General features: G+C 31.9%; 1 protein-coding gene across 1 annotated transcript; it reads left to right on the forward strand.

Moving 5' to 3' along the window:
* The first annotated feature begins 8,459 nt into the window (after positions 1-8,459).
* On the forward strand, positions 8,460-11,749 carry LOC127119991 (alpha-dioxygenase PIOX). Its single transcript, NM_001427523.1, has 9 exons — positions 8,460-8,695; positions 8,829-9,092; positions 9,181-9,330; positions 9,454-9,587; positions 9,681-9,894; positions 9,994-10,367; positions 10,515-10,717; positions 10,851-11,094; positions 11,263-11,749. The coding sequence occupies exons 1-9, from the start codon at positions 8,573-8,575 to the stop codon at positions 11,486-11,488; spliced, it is 1,932 nt and encodes a 643-aa protein (NP_001414452.1). The 5' UTR covers positions 8,460-8,572; the 3' UTR covers positions 11,489-11,749.
* The last annotated feature ends 670 nt before the right edge of the window (positions 11,750-12,419 follow it).

Genomic DNA, 12,419 nt, shown 5'->3' on the forward strand with positions numbered 1-12,419 from the left:
AATATGAGAATACAATTGTGTCTAGATAAATTTCCCAACACTTTGAAAATTTATTTCTTCCCTTTCTTTTAACAAAGAATAATCACATATATATCTAAGTGCTCAAAGACTCATAACTTTTAACAAATATGAATGTTACAATAAAAGTTTTTGTTTTGAAAATTCTAGAACATGTTTAAATTCAGGAAAGAGGTGATTTGAAAAATCAAATAAAATAATCTTTTACAATATAATGATAACTCTTGGAAATTGATGTAATGTTATGAAATGGTTTCATGAAAATAATCAATTGAATAGGTAACAATCAAATGAAGAATTTTCAATTTAAAGTAAGTAACAATCAATTCTGGCTATATGGAAATCGATTGTGTGGTCTCCAACGTTAAAAAAAATATTGAAATTTTAACTATTACAATTGATCGTGGCTATTGTGACAATTTAGCGTGGGGAATAAAATAGGCAAAAATACAACCCTTCCCAACAACAAATTATAATTGTCCTTGGTCGAAATCACCATAAAGAGAGTTGGTTTAGTCAACGTACCAACTGTGAGGTCTGTAGCGGTAAGTTCATGATCATCAAGCTATGGATAAGCTAGAGATTAAATAACAAGAGTCGCCATCGCGTTTTTATTGTTTCCAAGGGAAAAGGGAAAAAGTACGAACAAAACCCAAAAGTAAGAAGTTTTCAAATCAAAACTAATAAAATGTCAGAGATTACAGGTAAGAGGGTTGGTTATACAAAGGGAAGGTGTTAGCACCCAAAGTGTCATAGGTACTCCTAGGGAGCCCTTTTTGTGTGCATATGTATTTGGTACAAAAATGATGTTTACAAACAAATAGAATGGGGGGATGAGAAAAGAATTCAATTAATTATATTTTTGTGTTTGACAAGACCTTCGGACTTATGCCTACGTACCAACATAAAAATGAGGGATCAAAACCTCGTAGTTAGTGATACAAATTTCAAAGTAGATGCATTACTTTTAACAAAAATTAAGTTTGAAAGGCACAAAGACCTAAAAATGGTTTGAATGAGTTAGTTTTTTTTTTGCTTTTCTGAAAGTTTAAGTCAAGTATAGTTAAGTTTATTTACAAATTTGATTTAAGAAAAGAAGTTTGAAAATGCAATGGCATAAGGCCAAAGTTTCTATCTTTTTGCAAAGTGGTCAAAGTTTAGAACAAAATAAGTTCAATCAAAGAAGATTTTGAAAAGGGAGGGAGAGATTTTGAAATTAAAGAAATGGGGAGAAAATGAAGAGACTAATCCTATGCACAAAATTAAAAGTTAAGAGTTGAAAAGATCTGACCAATGGGTAGTAATCCAATAGACAAGAATGTCAATAGAAACCCAAAATTCCCTTGGACATTTAGAATCAAGCAACACATAGATGCACAATTATATTATCTTGAAGAGCAAAGGCATCAAATAAATATAGCCACATCCAAGCTTTAGCCACTCCATGATCTTCTTCAAATTAGCCCATGCAACAGATGAATTCCACAAGTCACAGGTTCAAGATAACAGCTTCACAATGATCATGTTGCAGATGAACTCAGAGGGATCTTGAATGATGTATCAGATGAAGTTTCAAATTGCAAGCACTTGGTTTCACAGAAAGTTGGCATTGGCCAAGTCCTTTAGCATAGGAATGTTGCTTAATTTCTAAGTCCATTTGTCCAAGATTAAGCCAACAGTCCACATACAAGTTTTTTAGGGTTTTTGTTGTTATTATGTACATTAATGGTCAAAGACCACACAAACAAGCAAAGTATACATAAACAAGATATATCACACAATATGGTCCAAGTGGACAAAGTGAAAATTGCATTAACATAAACAATTAGAATGGTATGAATAATGGCAAATGAATAAAGACTAAAATTAAATGACATTAAAGTAAATGGCTTGAAATTAAAAGTTAGTTGTTAATGAGTTAGATGTTAGTATTGTTTTGCTTTTGCTTTTCATTTTAAGACATTCTTTGGAGAACACCCAACCCACTTATCACAAGCATGGATCCTTGAGCCAAGACATCTTCCAAAGGAAGGAAAAAAGTCCAAGTTTCCACACAATACCATGAAAGAGGGGAGACTTACACTCTCACTAACTAGAATGCCATGCCTTTTATGTCACAAATTTAGCGCTATGTTAAGCAATCGTAATTGGACTTATGTAGAAGTCACAACTATTTGAGGTCGGGCAATAGAATTTTGGTGTTAATGCATGTTAGAGACATAGTATAATGGATTATGCTCATGAAACATACCACACACAAAAAGAATATGCAAAAGAGGTGGCCTAATCTCATCCATACTTATGTTGATTTTTCAATCAACTAGCCTTAGGACTTTGAGATATCATAGGTCAAATGAGATGGATGCATAAAGAAGGGGAATGAGATGAAGAGGGAGGGGAATGGATCAAAACTCAAATTGGTCAAAGGAGGGCTTTTACCAAATTAATATCATTCATTCATTTTGGGAGATGGAATGTACCTTCCATCAATCCCCTAAATCCAATGATATTAACTTGACAAAGTCAAATCAACCTTGACCAAGGCCCAACAACACAAGTCAAACTCAAACAAATCATCACAATTGGTCAACAAAATTATTTGGCATTTATTCAATTAAAAAAACTAAAATAATGCATTTAAATTAAATATGATTTGTCAAATTCCTAAAACCTCATCAAAACACCAAATAAATGGCCATAAGATTTATCATAGGTCAAACAAGGTCAAAGGACCTTGGAGAAAAAATTTCAGAATTTTTAAAGACTTAAAAGTATTTTTAAACAATTAAAAATAATCACAAAATCAATTAAATCATGAAAAATATTAATAATGATCCAAAAAATGATTTTAATTCAGAATATGAAAGAGGACATTTTTTGAAATTTTTTGGTGAAACTCTCATATTTTTTGGATCAATATTAAAATTAATATGAATTAATGAAAATAAAAGGAATAAAACAAAAATCAGAAAATGTGAAAAAACGTGAGCCACTTGATCTCCCTCATTAATTGAGGTGGCAGATCAAGTGGCCTAAAATGCGCGTTCCACCAAACACACGAGTCAGCGCACTACAGGGATGGTAATCACAATGGACGCGTGAGATTAAAACATTTTGGAATGATCATGTGGCTCAGAACCTGTCCAGCACACCACCGGCGCTGGACCTCCGGTCACCTTCTCAGGCGAGGCTCACTGGACTGGTTCAGTCATCACCATCACATAAATGAAAAAGGAGGACATTATCTGAAAGAAAAAATGGCGTAGAGCACGAATCTGACCTCAATTTTAACTAACTCCACATATATAGAAAGACATGAGGAGTTGAATTTTGAGGTATGTCAACTGAGTTGCTTCGATTTGACCTCTAAGCAACTCAATCTTCTTGCCTGCATTGGTAGGACTTCAGACAACCAAATATCCAAGAGAATTGAGTAGAATTGAGTGAGAATCGAAGAGATGAAGTTTTCTGAAAATTACCTTCAATGCTATGCAGTTCTTGATGTTGCTTGCTCCAAACACGATCTGATCACACTTGAGAAGCTAGCAGGAAGTGATTAGAGAGGTTGTAAGGCATTGGATCCTGGAGTTGTTGAATCTCCAATAGTTGAGATTCAAACTCAAATTTCAAATTGAAATTTCTCAGGCTTTCCTTTAGAATGTGAGGGTTTCAATGGGGGGCAAAGCTGATGCGTAAGGTGTGATTCAAATGAGCACAGAGGTCATGTATTTATAGCATGAATGAATGATATTTGCACACTTCAAAAATCTGTCCAAAATTAACAATGTTGATGGCACGAGTAAATGGGCATGTACGTGCCCATGATGCAATGCAAAAAGGTCCAAAATGATTCCAATTGAGGTCTGAATGAAGCTGGAATGGCAAGGCATTGTGAACTGAAGTTTACGCAATTGATTCTTTCCAATGATGCATCCATGTTAAATCCATGTGCAAACCTAGCAAACCTCATCCAAAATGCATGAACTTGGGTTCTTTGGAAAGCTTGGATCAAGGGGAACAAGTTTGATGTTCAATACCTTTTCATTTGGAGCTTGGAACAGGGAGAATTTTGAGGTGGAAGTTTGGAAATTTCAACATGTTGAATTTTTTTCTAAGTGTCAAGCCATATATCTCAATATTCCACCTTGCTTAACTTTTTATGTGAGGTTCAAATGAGAAAAGTGTCTTCATCAAAATTGTATCTCTTTCAAAGACCTTCAAAATGGTAACCAATTTCATGTCATTTGGATTTGGAATGATAGAGTTATGCATTTTTGAAGTTTGGAAAAATCACTTGTTCAATGGTATAGGTAAAAAATGACCTATAATGTAACCTCATATCACATGCTCATAAAAGTTAAATTATCTCTCACTCCAAACATCAAAGTTTAAGTAGACATATTTAATTTGATTTTTCAACTTGGATATCTTTCATCTCATAAAAATTGAGCAAGTTATGACCTTGGGAAGTTGACTTTCAAATTAGGGTTTAGACAAAATGACATATAATGTTTCAACATAGAAAATGATTTTCCAAGCAAAACTAGCTCTAGGTCAAAACATTAAAGTTGTTTGGAATGTCATTTAGAGTAACGTTTCTCTTGGAATTATTTTCATATGGTGAAAATTGTAGGAGATGGGGTCTAGGGAGACCCAGTTTTGATCAGATGAATTCATCTGGCCAACCACCATCAACCAACTTGCTAACCTTCAATTATTTGGACTTTCTTGGCTCATGGTAGATCATATATGCATAAGATGATGAATTTTGAAGTGTACCTTGAGAAATTTGATCAATTGGTAAGATAGCTTGTTGGAGAAGTTACTCAAGATACCCAGTCAAACTAGGGTTTCCAAGGCAAATCACCCTCAAACACTTGAAGAGAATTTGATCAATATAACATGTAGGAATCAATGGAACTCATATATGATGCTCATAACTATTCTTGGATCAATTCATGGTTGTGATCTTTGTCATGAGGGTCTCAAACCCTAGATATGAACTTGGTTGATCAATGGAGATCATGCCATACCTACAAAAGAGGTAGGAAAATGCAAAAGACATATTTTTGGTATTTTGGTTAGTAAAAATGATAATATACAAGTATGATACAATCACACAGTGCTTGGTGATCTCTCCCAAAAAAACCCAATGAAAAAGGGGTAAGGAGGATGCCAAGGTATGATTCCAATGCTAATGCTTATGATGAAATTGCATGAGGGATCTTATGATCAAAATTGGGGTCTTACAAGGTCGAATTGAATCACACCAAAAATGTGACTCGTCTTTCCTTCATAATTCGACAATACTATATTGTGTGATTTAATGTGTGTGCCGAATTTCCCTATTGTTATTCAATAGGGAATAGAACATTAAGTTCACTATTGCTCATTCGTCAACAAATACTTTGTTGATTCAAATATTGTCTACTTTTGCTCTTATAAATAAAGGCTTCAAGTGGTACATCATACCAGCATCTACATATGGTCTTTCAACTATGGAATAACAACACCATTGTCCATCACATAGCATAACGGCTTATGGTTTGCCATCTCTTCAATTATATCATCTCTTCTACCACAGAAACTTTTGAGACTTGATCGAATTCTCTAGATAACACTGAAACAATGTTACAAGTAATTTCAAGGTTATATTCTGACCTTGTATCAATGTTGTCCGTCACCATAAAATCATTTTAAATTTGACATAAATAATGTATTCTAATATATATATATATATATATATATATATATAATATATTATATATATAATATAATAATATAGATATATATATATATATATATATATATATATTAATATATATATATATATTAGATATATTATATATATATTTGTTTTACAAATGTGTTATTTGGTTCTGTTTCACAAAATGTGTACAAAGGTTTCGACTAAAAAAATGTTTAAAAAAAAATTATATAAAATTCAAAAATATATATTAAAAAAGGATTTTTTTTGGAGACACCCACTTTTTAAGTTGGGTATTAAAATCAACTGAAAGAAAAAAATGCGCTTTTTTATTTTGAATACAAAAATATTATTATTGGAAATCAAATCCATAATCAATGTCATTTTTCTCCTCAAATGACAGTTCAACAGAGGGGAAAAGTGACACTTTCTATATCACCCTTTATTACCTCTTCCACAAAATTGAAGTAAAACTCATTTTTAACTTGAGATAAAAGCCCGCACTCTTAGTACAGTCTCTATTTCACAACTTTGACTTTACTCCCTCTTCTTATGATACTTAAAAAAAATATGGAGTGTGAATATTTTAAAAAACAAAATCAAAAATTTACATAAGACACTCAATAAATTTATAGAAGGGAGATAAAATTTGAATCTCATTATATGTAATAAAAAAATAAACATATAATAAATTTGGTTTATCAATTTGAAGTTAATGCTAAATCCTTCAATAAAGATGCCTAAATGTACTTATTGTGATAAAAATAATTATATGTCTTTCTCTTGCTTTATAGGAAAAAACCATGAATTTAACATGAAACAAACTACTACTTCTTCATCTTACTTCTTTAAGAATTTTTTTTAAAATGGTTTAAAATGGACTCCTAAAAATACTTTACATTTCACTAATAGTAAAGGATCCAAAATAATTTGAATATTTTAAAAAAAATAGGTTTATAATGTAGGTGTGATTTATAGTCTCAAACGGTAAATGTTATTTTACAGTGGCTATTCAAATCATATCAAAATAGATAAAAATATATTATTATTTTTAACTCCTAAGAAATAATAATTTATTTTTTATAATAATAATAATAAAGATAGAATCTGGATTATGGATTATGTTACTTTCGGATCATAGTCCAATAATTTAGTATGCTTTATTAATTGAAGGTTTAATGCATGATATTTTTAGTATTATATAATTATGACAAAGGTAACAATGTTACATTCATTTCATCTATATGAAAAGTCATAAAAATTAAAAGAAAAAAATAAACATTAATTTTACTAATTAAAGAGGTGGAAATACTTATACTGTTAATTTTAATAAATGGGCTCAGATTATGTATATGTAATAAGTAAAGAGAATGAATCATGGCTATCGCATAAGAAGAGAATGAATCATGGCTATCGCATAAGAGAATATCTCATATCTACATACACCATTTAAACAAATTAGTTTAGAAGAAATTTGTATTCGACCTATCAAACTTGTATTTTGAAAAGAATCAGTTATATAGTGTGTGCCAAAAGGATAAACAAATAAATGTCTCCTTTAAATTAAAATATACTTTTTATTTTAGAAATAGACTTTTACATGTTTTTCACATTCATCTTTTTGATCTATCCAGAATCGTGATTTCGATGGTAATTATTATACCTTTGTGTATTACTATAATGCTCACATTTTCAAATATTTTAGCGCTTATACACTGAGCGTAATTTGTTATTTGTTGTGTCTATAAGACCAATGTGAGAGAGAGAGAGAGAGAGAGAGAGAGAGAGAGAGAGAGAGAGAGAGAGAGAGAGAGAGAGAGAGAGAGAGAGAGAGAGAGAGAGGGAGAGAGAGAGGAGAGAGAGAGAGAGAGAGGAGAGAGAGAGAGAGAGAGAGAGAGAAGAGAGAGAGAGGAGAGAGAGAGAGAGAGAGAGAGAGAGAGAGAGAGAGAGAGAGAGAGAGAGAGAGAGAGAGAGAGAGAGAGAGAGAGAGAGATATTTCTCACTTCCATACCTTTGTTGATAAATCTTTTTTCCTCGATAACGGAAAAGATAATCGGTAAATTTGACACTAAATTTTATAAAGGTCTGTTATTTTTGCTTTATATGAATTACAAGGAAGTCACTTTCAAATTCATAAAAATGTTTCTTATTTTTTTATTTGAGTATTTCCTACTCTCTCTTCCCTTCAATATATGACATACGCGCGTCTGCATAAAGAGAGAGAGAGAATTTTAAAATATTCAAATCTAACCTTAAGAGACAAAGATAATCCATGCATTGTATTAAAATGATGCAAAACACACTTTTTTTTTCGTACCACTTCGTTTTAAAATATTCAAATCTAATCTTAAAAAAAAGACATTCATGCATTGTATTGCATGGTTTAAGAAGATAATACAAAATTATTATTTTTAAATCTTTAAACAACGTGTTGAACATCTTGATTCTCTAACCAGAATTCAAAATAGTTCATTTGTTTTGTTTTATTATCCATATGTTTTGTTGGTTTCTTCACCGCAATACTAGTTGCACTGTACAATATGTATTCAAATAAACCAAGCTATCATTTTCTTTGGAAATATGCTGCATTACTTTTAAAAATATATATATATTCAAAAATAATTGACAAATCCGACATTAAAAAATTCATCATCGTTATCCTCGTGGTTGTATATTCGAATTTATCTTCTCTACTACCTCTTGTATGCTATTAATTAATTAAAATAAAAGAAAATTGATCACTCTCTTAGCTACCATATGAGACCCAAATTCTCACTCTTGCATCTATAAATACTCTAAAGATGTTGTGTTAATAATATCAAACACACATTTCATAAAATCAAAACCATGTGGTCTATAGTAACTGATCCCATCAAAGATCTTATTTCAAAAGTTGTGAAAAATTCCATCCATCCTGATTTCCATGATGCAGTCTCTAAAATGACCATCATTGATGCTTTTCTCTTCTTTGTATAAATACTCTTCTTCAGCAAAATCAACTATATCTCATTATTTTCATTCATGTTCCTTTATTAATAACATACATAGTTGTTGCAAAACTGGACCTAACTAGATTATTTTTTTTTCATGGCTTGTAAATTAGATTGTGCATTCCATTGACAAGTTGGGAATATGGCACCGTTTGCCTGTATTCTTTGGGCTATTGTACTTAGCCATAAGGCGTCATCTTCATCAAGAATACAATCTCTTAAACGTTGGTACAACACCTGTTGGAATTAGGTCAAATCCATCTGATTTTCCATATAGAACTGCTGATGGAAGATATAATGATCCTTTTAATGATGGTGCTGGAAGTCAAGGATCTTTCTTTGGCAGAAATATTCTTCCCGTTGATCAGAAGAATAAGGTAGAAATTGAAAATTATATACTTCACATTTTTGTATATTATTTTTATATTGAAAAATTATGTAAGTTGGATATTTTTTTTTATGTAGTTGTTGAAGCCAGATCCAATGGTGGTGGTCACAAAACTTCTAGAGAGGAAAACATACAAGGACACTGGAACACAATTCAATGTGATTGCAGCTTCTTGGATTCAATTTATGATACATGATTGGATTGATCATATGGAGGACACTAAACAGGTTCAAATGGATTTCACCAATTTAAAAATTCCTACATATATAGTTTTAAACGTTACATCTATGCCTTTTTTTTAGTATATACTTTTGATGTAAGAAAACATTAAATGCTATTACTATATATAGGTTGAACTGAGTGCACCATCAGAAGTTGCAAGTCAATGTCCATTAAAATCTTTCAAGTTTTTCAAAACAAAAGAAATTCCAACTGGATTCTATGACATCAAAACTGGACATGCAAACGTCCGAACACCATGGTGGTAAGACTCTATCTATTGCATATATTCTCAATTTAAGACCTTTTAAAATTAACTTACACATGACATGACATGAATGTATGTATATGACAAAAGGGATGGAAGTGTGGTATATGGAAGCAATGAACAAGTTTTGAACAAAGTGAGGACATTCAAAGATGGGAAGTTGAAAATATCAAAGGAAGGTCATCTTCTTCATAATGAAGATGGAACTGCAATTTCAGGTGACATTCGCAACAGTTGGGCTGGTGTCACAACTTTGCAGACCCTTTTTGTTCAAGAACACAATGCTGTTTGTGATGCTCTCAAGGTATGTATTAATTGTTGTCTATCTCTTTTAAATATAACTTTCATTATAGTACAAAAAAACCTAATACGTATATTTTTATTCAATATTTTACTTTATTAGAAGGAAAATTCAGACTTGGAAGATGAAGATCTTTATCGTCATGCTAGATTGGTGACTTCAGCTGTGATTGCAAAGATTCATACCATAGATTGGACTGTCGAGCTTCTTAAAACCGACACTTTGCTTGCAGGCATGCGAGCCAATTGGTATGGATTATTGGGAAAACAGTTTAAGGACAGATTTGGGCATGTTGGAAATTCCATATTGAGTGGATTTGTAGGCATGAAGAGATCAGAAAATCATGGTGTTCCATATTCTTTAACCGAAGAGTTTGCCACTGTCTATAGGATGCATCCACTCTTACCTGATTCTCTGCATTTGAGAGACATATCTGCCTCTCCAGGGCCTAACAAATCTCCACCATTAATCAAAGAGTATGACATTATATTCTTTTTTTTTACATTATCATAACTTTTTTCTTCCAATAATGATAATTATTAGAAATATTATCAACCAACTCTTGAACACTTTTTTTATGATCAAAGCATTTAAAAAACTCTCTGTTGTTTGGTAATATATAGGATTCCTATGAATGATTTGATTGGACTACAAGGAGAAAAGACCTTGTTGGAGATAGGTAATGCAAAAAAATTAGTATCAATGGGTCACCAAGCTTGTGGAGCCCTAGAACTTTGGAACTACCCATCATGGCTCAGAAACTTAGTACCACATAATATAGATGGCACAGAGAGATCTGATCATGTTGACTTGGCTGCTCTTGAAGGTAAGATATATGATTCACAAATTCTAATTCTAAGACAATTCATTTTCTTTTTCTTGGATACATAGACTATTTCTTAATTTATATGTAAGTGACATGTAATTGATATTATTATTTGATCTTATAAATGGTGCAGTTTATAGGGACAGAGAGAGAAATGTAGCAAGATATAACCAATTCAGGAGAGGACTATTGTTGATACCTATTTCTAAATGGGAAGATTTGACGGATGATGAGGAAGCCATTAAAGTTTTAGAAGAGGTATATGGTGATGATGTTGAGGAGCTTGATGTGCTAGTAGGTCTCATGGCAGAGAAGAAAATAAAGGGTTTTGCAATTAGTGAGACAGCTTTTGTGATATTCCTTCTCATGGCATCTAGGTAAAAACAACTAAAATTTTATTTTATTGATGTCTAAACAATTATATTAGTTTTTATGTTAATAGAAATATATATTTATACTATTAGAATATATAGTTTTAGAAATATAATATTTTAGTTCAAGATAATTTTTATTATAAATTGGTTGAACTTTAATACACATTGCAGGAGATTAGAGGCTGATAGATTTTTTACAAGTAATTTCAACGAGGAGACATACACTAAAAAGGGTTTAGAATGGGTGAACACAACTGAGAGCTTAAAGGATGTGATTGATCGTCACCATCCAGAAATGACACACAAGTGGTTGAACTCTTCAAGTGCTTTTTCAGTTTGGGACACATCCCCAAACAAGCACAATCATATTCCAATTTACTTTCGTGTTCCTAATTAATTGATTTAACTTAGTAATATATGTGAACCTATCTATGTGTTTGTATTTGGAGTCTCTTAAATAATTTTAGGTTGTATTTGTGTTTGTACATACACATTTATGTGTATGTATTTATGTTTATTCGTTGTATTTGTGTATTTCAAAATAATCATATGTTGTCTTCTAAACAAACAATCATATGTTGTATTTCAAATAATTGAGTGTCCACTAGTTTTGTATACTTATAAGTGTTAGAACATAAAATTCAAATTGAAGGTTTCACAATGGTGGAAGATAGAAAATTGGGGAAGATGAAGTTGAGAGAGAATTAGAGAGAAAAGAGTAATATTGGATGAATAGTAATTTTGGCATTAATTTTGAATTGGGAATATTACAAGAGTATTTATACATTGAGAGAATAAAATGATACAACTAAAAAATACAACTAAAGTGACTCTACAAATAAATTCTGTTAGTTTTGGAAGGGTAATAACAGAATTTAATTGCAATTAACACACCACCTCACTTTAGTTGCTCCAAGTCCACCATGTTCAAGCACTTTTTCAGCCTCTTGAACACATCATTTGTCACACCTTTTGTCAACAAATCCGCGACTTGGTCTTCGCTTCGGCAATAGCTCAATCTAAGCTTTCCATCACCGACCAATTCTCTCAAATAATGAAACCGCATCTCAATATGCTTGCTCCTTCCGTGCGCAATCGGATTCTTCGCAAGATTTATTGCGGAAACATTGTCTACAAACAGTGTGGTGGCATCATCATCACCATATCCCAATTCCTTCAATAGATTCATAAGCCACATAGCTTGGCACACACCTAACGACGCTGCAATGGACTCGGTCTCACAAGAAGAGAGTGATACAACCGATTCCTTTTTCAAACACCAAGAGATTGGTGTACTACCAAACATAAAGATGTACTCTGCCGTCGAT

Source organism: Lathyrus oleraceus, chromosome 1 (assembly GCF_024323335.1).
Source record: "Lathyrus oleraceus cultivar Zhongwan6 chromosome 1, CAAS_Psat_ZW6_1.0, whole genome shotgun sequence".
Taxonomy (NCBI): Eukaryota; Viridiplantae; Streptophyta; class Magnoliopsida; order Fabales; family Fabaceae; genus Lathyrus; species Lathyrus oleraceus.